This window comes from Hyperolius riggenbachi, chromosome 2 (assembly GCF_040937935.1).
Source record: "Hyperolius riggenbachi isolate aHypRig1 chromosome 2, aHypRig1.pri, whole genome shotgun sequence".
Classification (NCBI taxonomy): Eukaryota; Metazoa; Chordata; class Amphibia; order Anura; family Hyperoliidae; genus Hyperolius; species Hyperolius riggenbachi.
Window position 1 is genome coordinate 119,005,267 of NC_090647.1, and position 17,009 is coordinate 119,022,275.

At 43.2% G+C, this 17,009-nt stretch overlaps 1 protein-coding gene across 4 annotated transcripts in view; it reads right to left on the reverse strand.

The window, feature by feature from the left end:
• Positions 1 to 5,255: 5,255 nt before the first annotated feature.
• The window catches only part of LOC137545731 (gametocyte-specific factor 1-like), a 46,970-nt gene continuing 35,216 nt past the window's right edge, over positions 5,256 to 17,009 (reverse strand). For all 4 annotated transcript variants that reach the window (XM_068267284.1, XM_068267283.1, XM_068267282.1 and 1 more), the window contains exons 6-10: positions 16,750 to 16,830; positions 14,677 to 14,734; positions 12,935 to 13,029; positions 8,165 to 8,183; positions 5,256 to 5,356 (exon numbers count right to left, since the gene is read on the reverse strand). In XM_068267284.1, the coding sequence (XP_068123385.1) occupies positions 8,173 to 8,183; positions 12,935 to 13,029; positions 14,677 to 14,734; positions 16,750 to 16,830 (245 nt within the window). In that variant the 3' untranslated portion in view covers positions 5,256 to 5,356; positions 8,165 to 8,172. The remainder of the gene's footprint in view (positions 5,357 to 8,164; positions 8,184 to 12,934; positions 13,030 to 14,676; positions 14,735 to 16,749; positions 16,831 to 17,009) is intronic.

Sequence of the window (17,009 nt, forward strand, 5' to 3'; positions counted from 1 at the left end):
CGGCCGTCACTACGCAAACAGCTGTTTACGGTGCGTTACACAGTGAGTTTGGTGTCAGTGTGAAGCAGTACTCCAATTACACTCCCTGATTAATGTATACATATGCAAGATGTTTTAAAGCACTTTAGGCCTCCAATTTAGCATTCAATGCAATTTCTGCCCTCAAAGCGCTGCTTTGCGTCCAATCCAGATTTTTCCCCGGGACTTTTAGCTTCTACTCCACTCTGCCATGCCCCCCTCCAGGTGTTAGACCCCTTGAAACATCTTTTCCATCACTTTTGTGGCCAGCATAAATGTTTCTAGTTTTCAAAGTTCACCTCCCCATTGAAGTCTATTACGGTTCGCCTCGGAGGTTCAGGCCATCTCCACTAGCAACACCAACACTCCCCCCCCCCCCCCCCCCCCCAGTCTGCTCAGCCAAAATATTTGACTTGAGCACAAGAGGATGGGCTGGGAGGAAGTGTCAGTACTTCCCTCCTCTCAGGCTAATAGCTGTATCAGTACACTATCATTCAGAGCTAAAATACCTCAAAATCACAGTACACTGTGCATTACAGGAACTATTATCAGTAAGTGGAGGAGTCGTTCCTGAGGACAGGCAGAGCAAAAAAGTACTGAGACTGCAAAAATGGTTTAGGTGCAAAGAACATACTGTATGCATTGCAAATAATGATATATTCCACACAATGTACATTAAAAAAAAAAAAAAAAGCATAAACCTGCTTTAATACAAAAGCGCAAAACGCAGTAACCCGTACCAACCAGAATTCACTTTAATGAAACCAGAAGAGTACAGCATGGATTTAGCTTAGTAGCCGAGCACAGAGTAATGGAATTCTTTTAAAACATGCTATAACATATGAAAAACATGAAAAAAAGTTATTGAATTCTTTAGAAATAAGGCATAAGGTTTTATCTATCTTATTAGATAACTAAACAATCTTTAACAACATTCTTCCAAAATCACTGATCACATTTTCAAACGCTGTCTGTATTTTGTCTTTCAAAACAGGGCTTTAAATAATACTGTCAGAATGGGCCAAAGTGAGAATGCTAACAACTTTAAAACAACTTTGGAAGAACTACAAAACAAATAGTTTTCTGCACAGCAATCCAGAGGTTTGTTTTTCATTAAACACCAAAGAAGGCGAAGTTGTATTGAAGAACACACAATCCAATTGGATATGCCCTATAAGTACCAAAAGACTATTAGGTATACACCAAAATATAGACCTCTTTGCACTGTTCACTGATTAGGGCTGTTTTTGGGCATAAGCAAAGCAGGCAAATACCTTGTGCGATACCAAAAGGAGGGGGCACTACAGAGCTATTTTTAGTACAGAGTTTCATGGGGCTCTTATACACAACTGTTGGTTCCATTAAGAAAGTGATGAATGGCAGGGTCGCCATCAAAAATGTTTGGGCCCCATACTGGGTAAATCTACTGGCACCCCCCCCCCCCCCCCACCCACCCACGGCAAATCACAATATTTGAAGGCCTGAACACCAAGGTCCATGTGTCTGCCTTGCATGTGCTCCCATGGCTGGGAGCATTTTGTGTATGCTCAGTTCGTTAAGACTAGAATTGCACTTGCACAGAATGCTCCCAGCTATGGGAGGCGTGATGGAGGAGGTGTGAGGGCCAGAACAGTGCATGTGCAGCGCCCCGCAACCCAGCTGGATTGTGTGGACTTCACAGGACTGGACCAGAAGTGTATTGAAGGAGCTGATGGACTACAGGGGGCTGAAAGGAGCCCTAGGTAAGTAAAAATCCTTTTCTTCCACTCATCCCAGGTTTACTTTAATCACTAATCGACTAAGGTAACTCCTGGATGAGCCTCCAGGCACCTCTCATCACATTATTGGGCAGCCCATGTGTGGCACAGTTTGCCAGGCCCCATATTCACTTGGCCCCCATACAGTAGTCCCGCCCAGTGATGCCCTGAAGGCGGCCCTGCTGAATGGAAATCTTAACGGCTATATGGGCACTGCTCATGAGCATAACAAGAGAGGTCTGAATAGTATTACAGTGATAGAGCAGGTACTATTAAAGCACTAATGATGCAGTAATAGTTTTAGACCATATATATTGATTGATGCAACTCTTCTGCATTTCTAGGACAATATTTGGACTTGTAAAGACCCAGGCTGTACATAAAACACATTACATACAAACCCCTCACAACAGTTATACACAAGGCTTGTTATGGGAGTATGCTTTAATGTACATTTTCCTTTACATAAGATTATGTGGGTGTGGGAGGGGTCACAAAATATGCACCAGAAATGGTGCTGACACTAACATATACAAAATGTGCTGTAAACCGTCTGCTGACCGAGTGGCTTAGCTCTCAGTGCTGGGTGTACCAAGAGGCACTGAGTAGTGTAGGTCCCATGATCAGAATGCCCCGTGCGCCATTAGCACTGTTGATTGTGCAGTGACAGACTCTCGCCCAATGGTTAGTGACGTGCTTACCATCTACCACTAAAACAAGTGGGAAACGGTGTCCAATGTCAGACTACGCCAAACCCCCTAACAGTCAATCTAAAAAAAATACAGGGAGTGCGGTGAACACTGCAAATATGCCTCAAACAACATGGCTTTATCAGAGGAGTTATCACAAAAGCATGCAGAGCAGACACAAGATAACATACAGTGTATATACATACACGCACGCACGCACGCACACACGCACGCACGCACGCACATCTATTACAGCATCATATGCTCGTCAGAGCTCATTTTGTATACATTAGTGCACAACACTAAGAGGCCCATATTTTAGCATAAACCCAATAAAGGTTACATTTTAAGTCTTCTGACACTTATAGTGCATATTCAATTGTACTGTGTTTTCTCAAACAGCATTCCCCAAGTGAAATGTATGCCAACCCCTACATGTAATGCGTGACCATGTCATTGTACCCATGAAAGTTTGCTGAGCTGCCTGTGCCAATAATTCCTTGTACGACACCCTGTCTTAGCAAATAAAACCTATTCTGAAATTCCTTAGAAGACAAAAATACTCATCCTGCTGGCTTGCCTTTGTCAGCATGGTGTTCACAAGTAAAACAAAAACAAATACAAAAAAAACTTTAAACACCAGATTTTCCTAATTTATCTATTGTGGTCCCTCTTCCATGCTGCAAATTATGCCCCCCCCCCCCCCAATTATGACTGCTCAGGATGCAGTAAGAAGCAGCTCAGGTCATTTGGGTGTGGGGATTGGTAGGCATCTAATAGACATTTATGTTAAATATTGGCAATTGGATGCCCTTGCGGTGAATTGGATGCCCCATGTAGATAGTATCCTACCTAAGCATCAATGGTTGTAGCCAGGGATGTGCTCACAAGTAATCACAAATCCTTGCTCGTGATTCAAATGAGCTTTAATTGCTGCAATTGCTGGATTACAAGGGATTATTTACACATAATTCCGCCAGTCCGCCCTGCGTTCCAAACAGCTTGCACACGTCCTATTGGTCGTGTTTCAAGCCTCACCACGGCGCACTTCCTCCTTCCGGCTTGGCATATTTGTAACAAGTATGGTGGCACACTCCTCCACCTTATGCAGAGTAGTAGTGGAGCAGTTTAATATTTACATGCTCCAAGATTCTTTGGGTCCACCCTAATCTACCTGGCAGACACAGGCTCTATGCTGCATACCTCTGGCTCTCAAATGCAAGTCACATGATTGAAAGCTGGAGATATGGAAGGAAAGAGCGTGCAGCTGCTGAAAAAAAAAAAAAAAAAAAAAGGGAGAGCCGACAGTGCTGGAGCAGGTAAATATTAGTGCTCCACTATGCTGCAATGTGGGGAGAGGGTGTTGGGGGGGGGGGAAAAGGTGTGTGTTTGACCACTCAAATGCGGGGGAAAGGGAAGGGGGGGTCCTGTGTGTTGCTACACCCAGGCTCAAACTGAAGAGTTCCATATACGAAAGAGTAAACCATCCGGCACTACACTATTAGGTCTATTCATCTGTCTTTTATTGCATCAATAGTTCCCAGTTATACATCAATCCTGGGAACTATTGATGCAATAAAAGACAGATGAATAGACCTAATAGTGTAGTGCCGGATGGTTTACCCTTTCGTATATGGAACAATTTATGATCTCTTCAGCATCCTGAGCACACAGGTCAGTGCCTTGTCCCCTCTATACCGAGTAATCCCTCCACAATTTTCTCAGGACCGCAGTGCCACTCCCTTTTTCCTGTTTTTTTCTTTCAAACTGAAGAGGTTTCAACCAGAAGCGTTGTCATTGGTCAGTGTAGTGCCATTATTTTACTGCATACAATAATGCACATTTAAAGCTCGAGGGCCACCTAAAATGGCAAGGAGGGCCACATTCAGTTCATGGGCCTTGAGGTTGACGTGTTTTGGTTGGTTTAGGCACTTAAAAGAGAGGGTTGAAGTGAGAATGGATGCCAGGTAGTGCATTGTAAAATATTGGTAATTTAAATTACAGATATTTTACAACTAGCAGCACCTACCGGTGACCAACTTAAACAGTGCCACCGAAATATGTACTCGTCAGAAGTGCCTACTGCCTGGTCATCTCAGTATACAGCATTCAACAATATCCCCACATAGGAGAAAGAAGCGTGCCCCTGAAAAGAAGCGAGTAGGGAAAGCATGTAAGGACAGTACGCAACCTTATTGCCCACTGTGAACGGAATAGGTGTCCTTTAGGTCAGCACTGTACCTGAAAGTCAGGATAAACGCGTGGTCTCCAAGTAGCAGCAAATGAGGCATACCTACCCTTACTGAGGTCATTATTTACATAGGCACTATAAAGTAATTCCTGATACCTTATAGCAGCTTTTCTCCTCAAAGTTTAATTTTTCCTTACCATAATTTGGGCTTCTAAATCGTATGTGATGACTACAATATTCCTGCCTGGTAAATATAGTCACTTTGGTCAGCCAAAAATAAGATGAATGCCCCAGCATGTCTTTTGTAAACTTCCCCATGCTTAATTGCAAATACACTTGGAAAAGCCAACATATTTTAAACAGGTCAACAAAACCAGTAACGCCTCAGTATCATACATGTAAACTCACATGCAACTTCTCCCATTAACTTCAAGATGCTTTTATCAAAGGCCCTCTCAGCACCAGCAGCCATGAACCCATAAACTATCTAGAAAAGATTTCAACGCTACAATTTTTTGCATAACTGATGTTTAGAAGCAGCTTATATGATTGATTATCTGCCTTCTGCAGGAAGCCCAACTCCAATAACTGAAACAACCATGAAATATCTTCTTTTAAAACATTAATGGAGATTATAAACAAAGAATATGAACTCCGGGCACCAGGTGAATGCTGGTCTTCTAATCATCTGGACCTGAAATCTGAAATTAAATACAAAGAAAGGCATTGTTAAATGTCTTGTGTAAGCCTTGGGCTCTTTATTTTAGGTCTTACAGAGGGATTCAGGTAATTCGATATACCTGTACTTTACTTTATTTACCTTACCTCCGGAATCCTGAGATGACCAAAATAAAAGCATTGATACTTACCTGGGGCTTCCTCCTGCCCCCTTCCGGATGAGGGCTCTCTGGTTGACATTAACCCCTAAGCCCCCCCCACCCCGGACCACTCCCATCTTCCACCGTCCGGCCTGATAAAATTTGTCTAATCCCACTCTCGGCGACAAAAACACAATGGGGACATATGCTGCCAGGCCATACATGTTCAACTTGTCAAATTTACTGGACCAGCCAGCGGAGAATCAGAGAAGATCGGCCCACGGCCTGAAGGAAACCCCAGGTAAGCATCAATGTTTTTATTTTGTTTGTCTCCGGGTACACTTCAAGGTTCAAAACATCATTCTGACTCAGCCTTAGGTATGCTTATCTGATTTGAACAATATATTTTCACCTGTAACCTTTCAAATATAATACGCTTGCTTTTGAAATCAAATGAATCTATGTACTCTTTATATAATAAAAAACCCTTATATGCAAAAATTCTCTTTATACACTACACTTGGTCTTAATCCAGTAGTTTGTACTATCCTGTACATGTTGGTAGTGTGCAGGCATTTAGAGATCGCTGCCTGTGCTGATACATGCCTGGGTGGTGGGGTGGGGAACGATACACTCAGTATAACCGAGAATATAATGTACAGCAGCCTAAGGACTGCATGAAGGGCTGGTTCACACTGCAAGAGCTTTTTCTAAGTGCTTGTGATTTTAAAAGCTCTTGTGTTCTCACTTGAGTGATGTTTTATAAGAATCACCAATAGCATTACATTAACAAGAGCTTTTCAAATCACTAGTGTGGTAAATAAAATGGCATATCGCGCCCACCGATGACGCATATCGACTACGCCGTCAGTGGACGTGACATTCTCGCTTAAAAAGGACAAGCAAATGTCTTTTACCTCTCTTCTCTTAAAAGCAGAGTACAGTAACTTTCCCCTTATGTCCTGTGTTAGGTCAGCAAGGAATTTCACACGTGGCTCGACCTCCTGTGGAGAGCCATATGCTGCCTCAGCCCCTCTCCCAACAGCCAGCTCGAACTGGCCGAGATAAGAAATCCCCGCCAAAAATCATACAAATAAACAGAGAGCTTTTATGCATTTGTAATTCAAAATAGGCTTGTCACAGAAAGACAAAAAACACATTTTCTGATACCTATAAATCAGTTCTATCATTCACCTGAATTACAGTTCCCCAACTGTCAGGGGTCAGTCAGGAGACTGCTTTATTCAGCCTGCAGAAAGCGAACCCGATAGAATAGGCATGTGTAGCCTTCAATTGATACAGGGTTGCAGGCCGCTTATGAATATGGTCTCGGATTTGCGATGCGCCAATCTGGGGCGGAGTCACACAGATATTTAATAAATGTTACATTTTCTTGCTGTGTTCTGGGGGCGACAACCTGCTGATTAGAATGTAACCCCGCCTTAAACACACCTACTTTCCAGGTAGTGACAGCCCAAAACTCAGGTCCTATAAAAGTGGGGCAGGAACAAACCCGCCCAGTTCTCCAAATTTCATCGACCAGGAAAGTCCATGCATGCGTTCAAGGAGAACCGACGCATGCTGTGTTCAAGGACTCTTAACCTTATTGCCTACTTTTAAACCGGATTCTGTTTCTTCATTCTCCAAATGGACTGCTCAGCCGTAACTACAGTAAGAACTTTCTAATTTTATCCCTTTTATTTTTAGCTATGTGTCTATGTGTTAATCTGTGTAAATGTATGTAATGCAACTTTGTTATAAAAACGTTTAAAAATCGTTATGTTACAATCTGTTCTGAATATACACAAACGTACCTATTCTCCTGAAATTGCTACCGTGTTTAATAGAAGAGTACCTTTATAACCCGTATGCGAGAACCCGGCCCAGATATAAATATCTGATCCCAGGTTGATGCATACTGCTAAGGGTTAATTGAGCGTTCTCGAAGTACTAGTATAATTACAGAAGCGGGCTGTGTAGCCCGCTTGGTGGCAAATCTTTGAATTGTATGTGTGTGGTGAATCCTTTGGCGTCCGAACGCCCCTCCGCTAGTCAGTTCATCAAATTGCGAAGTCAGGTTACCCTTCGTGATGAGCAAAATGACAGTGTGAGAGGAGTTCTGACTCTGATCGATTGACCCCATCCGCAAAACCGGCCTTGCGGTCTGTGACAACTAGCACTTAAAAGTTCTTGCAGTGTGAAACAGCCCTAAGTGATCCAATGGACCAGATCACTAAACGATGACTAAGTGCATGGTTTTCCTACTTACCTGTACCACAGGACATTACTCACTGCATCACCTCCCCTCTTCAATGCACAATGCAAAGCAAAAGCCAAACAGCACTTCTGTACAGCCCTTGTTCCTTGTAATGTCACCATAACAATGGGGAAACTGTTGGTACGTGTGACATTTAGAGTGCCTAGAGAAACCATAAATGCAGATCATGGCATAGTTTCAATCCAAGGTTTCAATTTACAAGGTCTCCTGAGGTCCCAAAGTGACAAACCAGTACAGTGTAGTGACCATTTTATGCCACTGGAGCGCCTCCTTTATAATTTTATTACCAACAGATTCCCATCAACCCTTCCCACTATCAATATTTAGATCTTACAAACAAGACAAAACTGGCATTGCAAAATTACAGATCTTTTGAGTCCCATAACAGGCAGCAAACTGCTTAGAGTACTCACCTAAATACTCAAGACTTATCTGTGGAGGAAAGAAAAATAAAATTATTGACAATACTACAGCAATGTATTCAAGTCAAGTGCACTGTATGCTTTCATAGCTCTGCTCTCATCCCACTGTGTATAAACATCCATTTTCAAAAAGTAGCCAATTCTGTTATTGTTCATGACCTGCTTAGCAGTGATGCTCTCCGGATCAAATTCGGATGAAATCCAAATGAGTTTCCTTCAGCTTTCATCCTCCTAATTAGTGCAGCTGTACGGGTGGGGGTGTTAAACTTACCCAGCAGCAGTCTTCTTTATCCCGTCCCATGCTGCGTTCCAAGCCGCGTCACGTGACTACTATGTTTCCTCCTTCAAATTGGAAGGAGGAAGTGTTTGTAGTCACGTGACCGCGGCCTGGAACACAGCGTGGGACGGGATAAAGATGATAACTGCCGGGTAAGTTTAACACACACACACATTAATTAGGAGGATGAAATCCGAATAAAACTCATTCGGATTTTATCTAGAGGTCATCCCTACTGCTTAGTCTTAACTATGTCACCTAGGAAAACCACTGGGCGCACTCACGTGGAGTGGCAGTCCATGGTCCTATCCTCTCTAATTCCATGTATGCAAAGCATCACCAGATGGCGCTGTGCTCCCCTTACAGCGATCTGCTGTGCTGCACCATACTTTGTACAGCACCCAACGTTTATCAGTATCCATTCAATAAGATCGCACACCAGTAAGATTGAGCGGTTGCCACTTCAGAACCCAATTAGCAAGAATATCAGGAAGTCGTGAAGAAGGTTAAGCACACAGGCAATTTTCAGGAACTATGCAATTTTAATGTCCCATCACAAACAAAAAAGACAGCATCTGACAGTTATCGCCATGGAGAGAACGGTCAGATACTGTCTTTTGTGTGTGGTGTGAAACGCGCAAATAGGCCCACGGACCAGCTCAAAAAACAGTCCTGGGGGATGGGGGGCGATGGTGGGAGGGGATGTGCTACATAATTTTCAAATTACACCTGAAGTGGACTTAAACAGTAAAAACAACGTGGAATATGCAACATTGTAGTAAACCTCTTTTTGTTGCCTTCTGAGTTTCTCCCATTCTCAGTTATGCACTATTATTAATATATAGGCCACTGTACTACCCCTGCTCAAGAAACCCTCCCTCGACCACTCACTACCCTCCAACTACCGCCCTATCTCCCTCCTCCCCTTTGCCACAAAACTCCTTGAGCGTCTGGTTCACAAACGCCTGACCCAGTACCTTAATGCCAACTTCCTGCTAGACCCACTGCAATCTGGATTTCGGCCTGCCCACTCAACCGAAACAGCTCCCACCAAAGTGGTCAATGACCTCGCCTTAGCTAAAGCTGAAGGCAAGTACTCCATTCTCCTCCTCGACCTTTCAGCAGCTTTTGACACAGTGCACCATCCCCTACTCCTCCAGTCCATGGGCATTCATGACCTCGCCCTGGCCCTCATCCTACCTCTCCGATCCCCACCTTCACAACCTTCAATGAGTCCTCATCTAACCCCAACCACCTCTTGGTAAGAGTCTCCCAAGGCTCGGTCCTTGGCCCCCTACTGTTCTCCCTATACACATCCTTCATTGGCAAGGTTCTCTCCTCCATGGGTTTCAGTTATCTGTATGCAGATGACACCCAGATCTACCTCCACACACCTGACCTATCCACCACTACCATGGACAAGGTCTCCTCCTACCTATCAGCCATCTCCTCCTGGATGTGCGCTAGGTTCCTGAAACTAAACATGGACAAAACCTGACCCTCCCAGATGTGAATGTCACCGTTAACCACACTACCATTCACCCTACCTCTCAAGCCCGCTGTCTGGGTGTCACCCTGGACTCTGCACTCTCCTTCACCCCCCACATCCAAAACCTCACAAAGTCCTGCAACTTCCATCTCTGTAACATCTGCAAGATTTGCCTTTTCCTGACCTCTGCCACCACCAAACTCCTCATCTATGCCCTCATAATGTCCCACCTTGACTACTGTAACGCCCTTGTGTCTGGTCTCCCTATGACCCGAATTGCAATCCATGAATGCGGCAGCCAGAATTATCCACTCCTCCCTTTGCTCTACCACAGCAGCTCCACTTTGTGAATCCCTCCACCACTGGCTTCCTATCCAGTCCAGAATCAGATTCAAGATACTGTGTCTTGCCTACAAATCTGTCCACAAAACCTGCCCAACCTACATTGCCAATCTTACCCAGAGGTACACACCTAGCCGCTCACTCCGCTCCTCCAATGAACTTCGCCTGACTGTACCCCACACCGCATCACCCAATCCCATGCATGCCTCCAGGACTTCAAGAGCTGCTCCAACACTATGGAACTCCCTACCTCCTTCCCCCCTCCTCCCCCCCCCCCCATTAGGATTTCCCCCTCCAACATCTTCAAGAAGGCCCTCAAAACTCACCTTTTTACTCTGGCCTACCCACTTCTCACTAGTGCTCTAAACCCGCTTATGTCTCCTGCATGTTCACACACCTCCATTACCGTACACCCATCCTAATCTCCATTCTCCCATCCACTGACTAAGCATTACCTTGTACACCTACTGTGCTGCGTGATCTGGTTTTTCTTGTATTCCTGTATTGTCTCATCGATGTATGTCACCCCTAAATATTGTCTGTAACCTTAACTAATGTACAGCGCTGCATTATATGTTGGCACTTTATAAATACAATAAATAAAATATAAATCAAGAAGGTTTCGTTTTTCTCAGGATGTTTGAGAGCATGCCCAAAATACCTCTGGCTTATAACTACTGAAATGTATGCAGGAAGTAATTAGGTGGTACATCTTCACTCATTACCCTTTTTGCAAAGTATATGCACAGCACAAGAGTTCCGCCTCCGGGCAAGTTATTTACTCATTCTGTCTGCTGACATGTAAATAATTGAGTGTAGACATCTAAGCAGTAGAAAGCGAGCCAACAGTAGCAGCATTAAAATAACCCTGTAGTGAGAGGGAAATGAAGGCTGCCATCCATATTGCCTTATAAACTAAGCCAGGTGCCAGGCTGACCTGCTGATCCTGTGTCTTAGGCAGGGCTCACACTTGCTAGATTTGCACGCATTTTGCATCTGTGCTTGTTTTAGGTGTGAGATTCAGATACTACTGCTGCCAAAAGTATCAGCAGAACTGCCAGGCAACTAACATTCAGTCAGCTACACAAAAACACTTAAAGGATACCCCAACTGAAATGTGACATAATGAGATAGACATGTGTATGTACAGTGCCTAGCACACAGATAACTATGCTGTGTTCCTTTTTTTCTTTCTCTGCCTGAAAGAGTTAAATATCAGGTATGTAAGTGGCTGACTCAGTCCTGACTCAGACAGGAAGTGACTACAGTGTGACCCTCACTGATAAGAAATTCCCCCTTTTTACCTCTTTCTTGCTCTCAGAAGCCATTTTCTGCTAGGAAAGTGTTTTATAGTTGGAATTTCTTATCAGTGAGGGTCACACTGTAGTCACTTTCTGTCTGAGTCAGGACTGAGTCAGCCACTTACATACCTGATATTTAACTCTTTCAGGCAGAGAAAGAAAAAAAGGAACACAGCATAGTTATCTGTGTGCTAGGCACTGTACATACACATGTCTATCTCATTATGTCACATTTCAGTTGTGGTATTCTTTAATGCTGGGAATACACCATTCGATTTTTTGGTAGATAGATGGATCAATTGATAATTTCCGACACGACCGATCTGATTTTCGATCGTTTTTCTGATCGCTTAAGAAATGAATGGAAAACGATCGGACAGTAAATCTGCTGAAAAATCTCATTGTTTATTCCCAGCATAAGTACCAGTAAATTACTTTCTGAACACCACCTGCAGCCTTTACACACACTTACACACAATAGTCTATCTGACCCAGACCTGCAAATCAGGTAATGTTTAGGTACCGCTGGTCTCTACACTCATATCCAAACATAACACTGCAGATCAATTGTTGCAGTATGATTTAAGCTGCAGAAAACAAGATTCTCATTTTCATTATGTACACAGTTCCTAGTAGGAAAAACAGCCTCTGTTAAGGTTCGTACACACCTCGGACTGTAATAAGCTACCAGTCATCTGACCCACCCAAGGGGCGGTCGTCCGACGACAGTTTGCCGGTGTGTACAGTCTATCGTTAGGCTGATCAGGCTGGTTTTGACCGAGCCGTCTAGCGGATCAGTCAAAACCAGCCTGATCAGCCTGACGACAGACTGTACACACCGGCAAACTGTCGTCAAACGACCGCCCCTCGGGCGGGTCTGACGACTGGTAGCTCGTTACAGTCCGACGTGTGTACAAACCTCTAGCAACATTGGGGAATGGCTGTATTAAAGTGATACTGAAGTGAAGAAACAAAAAATTAATGGAACATTAGTAGCAAAGAAAAGAGTCCAGTGTTCTCCCCAGAATTTATTAACTCTTCCTGGACTGTAAATATGAGAATCATTTGTGCTACTGATGTTCTATTTCTTAGCTGTATTACACATACAATTTTTTATCTCACAAGTTTATTTTAACTTTAATGCATAGAGGTAAACATGTGTACCATTAATCCTTGCAATATATAGTACTGTACTGGAAAGTGGGCCTTCCAATTAACACTAAAAGGAAAACATGCTGCTAAATAATGTAATTGAAGCGATAATTGAAGTAGCCAGGCAAGGAAGAAAATAAATCAATGCCAGAGCTGCACCTGTGTTTTACAATACAGTAATTCCATAGACCACTACTTACTCATTTTCCATGGCAGTGTATAAGGCAGAGATTTAGGAGCACGCATATCAGGGTTGAGACTAGTTTTTGGATCCATCAGTGTCCCGGCACTAGAGCTGCAAGACCAATTAAAGTCAAGTGAATGATTTTACTCTACATTAGAACATCTTAGAAATAGAAAAAGGTTTCAGAAAAATGCCTCTCAGATACAGTATGGAAATAATCCATCCTCCAACCAAAGACTGCTATCTATTAACAGTCATGAGGGTACAAAAGCTGTTCATATCAAATGCATGTTAAAGTGATGGAAATTCTTCACTTATTGCACTACTGTATATAGTAACCAGGTTGCTCAATGTTATCAGTACCATAAACTGCCCATGTGAGTACATTTGAAATCGGCGCCGGTAGACTTGGGCGCAGGATACAGCAGTATATGGCTGATCCTGCTTCTGCATAAGTCCGGGCCGTTTTAATTACTATTCCCTATCCAGGCCGCCATGGATAGTGGGGGAATGAAATAATTCGGCTACCAGCGGTTGCTGGAGGCCGAATTATTGTGTTTTTTAAGCAACTTCGGCTCCGTCTTCTGACGGAGCCGACGTTACTCACTGAGCGCCACTATAGACTGATTCCCATTACAATCTATGGCGGCGCTGGCTGCGCCCAAAGCTAGCAGCGCTGAAAAGCACTGCTCCGTGCCCATGTCTTCTGGACTATTGTGAAATAGTCCAGAGCTGTTCATAAGCCTCCTAAAATAATGAGCACTGGAAAACACTACAGATAAAAAGATGCATTAGACTTTTTATTTTGGTCTGCATCACAATGAACTGCAACTAAGGGTACTTTAACACTATACACGTTGCGCATCCTGTAAAATGCGAGCGATCGTCCTGGGGAGGCTGACAGATGAACAGAGGCGAGCAGTTTTAGTTCTATACTGGAAAGTCCAGATCTTTACAATGATTGGAATCGGATCATTGAAAAGATCCGGATCTTTGAATCATTTGCAGCAGAGTGAGAGAAGCTGCAGTTCCTGTTTCTTCCAGACATCCACTGTGAACCGAATCGGACGATTCGACTCTCAAAAAAGATCCGGATCAAAAATCCGAATCGTTCATGATCCAGACAACACTACTGTGCAGTGAATATTAATTAGCCATGTGGCTAGGAACAATAGGGACTGGTGCAGTATACTCTAATGCAACATGTGCACTGTGAACAGCACATTGATTTTTCAGTGCCGTGAGTTGGGCTGCTACAGGCTGTTGTAACATGAGCCTGTAACATCCCACTGTGAAACCAGCCTTAGGGCGGGATAGGGAAAGGAAGGGGAGGACCTCTCTGCACTCCCTGTGCAGTGGAGAGAAAAAACCCTCCCAGCATGCTCTACAGTATCGGTTATGCAGCCTGCGGCATCCTTAGGAGCTTTGGAATAAAGATGATTGCTATTCAGCCAATAATAAAGTAAGAGATTTTTAACTTCAGGATTGCCTTTTTGGCTTCCTTCTAAACTGTTTAACACAGGAGAATAGAGGTTTAAATTAGCTTTTGTAGCCTAACAGTTACTCTTTAATGTATCAGCCTGACCCTGCCTGCAAGGCTTTGCCTTATGTGTGGCTTCACATTTATGCTTACACTGCAGTGATGAGAAATGTAACATGGTTAGCTTTAAAATAAGTAAAATTGCCCCTAGTTGGCTTAAAAATAGTGATCTACATTACACTTCACTTTATTATCACAACATTAAGGGTGTCACATACCTTGATGAGGGACAGTAGGGTATACCCCACATGAATGGAGTTTTATCGCTCTGTAAATCTGTAAAAGACGACCAGTGATACTTTATATTTACAATTTCCAAAATATCTGAAGTACTCAGTTTAGTTAATATATAGTGAGATGCTGATAACATTCCACAAACAGTGTGGGCTGGTGTACACCAGAGCAGTTCTGAAGCGTTTTTTAAAAACGCTTGCGGGGGGAAACACTTGGCTGATGAAAGTAAATGGGATGGTGCACACCAGTGCGGGTCGTTTTTTCCACAAACGCAAACTCAGGGGCTGCAGCATTTTTTTAGATTTCTGAGGCGTTTTAGCCTCGATGTTAAAGTATAGGACACAAAAGGAGGAGGACCCTGCCCAAAGGCTTACAATCTAGAAGCTTTACTGTAACAATATTTGTAATCTGCTACACAAAAACGCTCAAAAAAACGCTAGGCATTAGGGCTGAACGATTTTCGGTTTAAAACGAAAATCACAATCAGGGCAATGACGATCTTGGGATCGTCAAAGCGGCGATTTGCGGCAGTTTTCGCCGCTGCCGCCTGGTCTGCTCCGCTCCCTTCCTCTGCTCGCAGCCCTCTCCTCCAGTAAGTTCCCATTACAGTTGGGCTCACCGCATTGCACTACCGCGCGGTGAGCCGCAGGAAAGAGCCGCCGAGTATTCTCGGCCTGTACCAGGAAGTGTAACGTCACTTCCTGGCAGCCACCGTTACTAGGCAATACTCGTTGCCTCTTTCATGCGGCTCACCGCACAGCGTGCAATGCTGTGGCCCCTACACACTGCCTAGCCTGTCCTGTGGCCCCTACACACTGCCTAACCTGTCCTGTGGAACCTATAGCTGGCTAAACTATACTGGGGACACCTATATGTTGCTACCCATACTAGGGGAACTCATACTCACCATCAGTGTGCTGATCCATCGTTGTGTAAATATTTGAAAATCGTGAATCGAAATTGCAATTTCTGACAGAAATCGTGCAATTCAATCTTTTCCTAAAATCGTTCAGGCCTACTAGGCATGTTTAGAAAACATGTCTAGAATCGCTCTGAAATCTTCAAAAACCTCTAAAGTTTTGCAGATCTGCTAGATGTTTTTGGTGTGCACTGGGCCTGTAACTCCTCTATAGGTTTGTACACACGTCCAAAGTGCATGACTACCTCCACAACATGACCGTTCCCACACCAAACAGTTTACACGACTTGTAATTTCCATGCACCAACCAAACGGCCAACTAATTTGCATATTGCCCATGCATACGGAAAGTTTGTATTTATCCTCCTACTCCCTAAATATGACTTTTTTTTTTTTAGATATTCTATGGTTTTATTTTATAATAAACATTTACAAAGTAGATTGACTGTTTTATATTCTCTGCTCAATGGCAGTCTATGAAGTGTCCTAGAGTTAAAATATAATGAACTATTGACCATTTTCTATCTCTCACCTACCCTCAAGTTGTATTCTGCCAAGAAAACTTTTATGGCTGTAAATTACTTAGCTCGTCTTGGTACCTGGTTGAGAATAAAGTAAACCTCACTGCTATCACTTGCATGTCTGAAAATTAAACACTTTCAGGCAGCAAAAAAAAAAAAAAAAAAAAAAAAAAAAAAAAAAAAACAGCCTTGCCATTAATAGGTTTTACACTGTACATACACATTCTCATGTCACGTCACCTCAGATACACTTTAAGCCCTCCACTCACCCATATGAACGGATTCCACATTTCAGCAAGATCCAGACAAACAGTTTTGCTCTTGGCTAAACCATAAAGAAGAAATCAAGCCCCATGCAAGATTTTGGCGAAGCCCTCATGCAGTTTACAGCTCTCCTTGGGGGCACTTTTTTTTACTGACCTGAAAAAAACTGGTTCTGCCCCGAAACCTGTTGTCTTTCTGTATTATATCCAATAAAGTAATTGAAAATCTATAAGCGGTCTTTCATAAGGCAAGGCCCAACGCTTACCTTTTATAAAAAGGTTTTATAGTGTATTTCATGGTTTTTGGGCTTCCCCATGCAGATACATTGGTCTGAAGTATTGTAGCTGACAAACCTTTGTCCCAGTCCTCATTACATGGTGGAGAATTCCATCGAGTTGGGCTGACATCTCTCCTGTACATGCTCTTCTCATCAGCTAAAGCCAATAAAAAGGAAAAATGCCAATGAAAACAAATTGAAATAGAAACCAGATTAACAGCATTTATTTCAAATTGGCTTAATTATAGCAACTTGTAGTGAACAACATTTACTGGGTACCTCCATCTACAAGCAAGGTATGATGTGCAAAGATACAATTTAATAAGTACAGTAAAA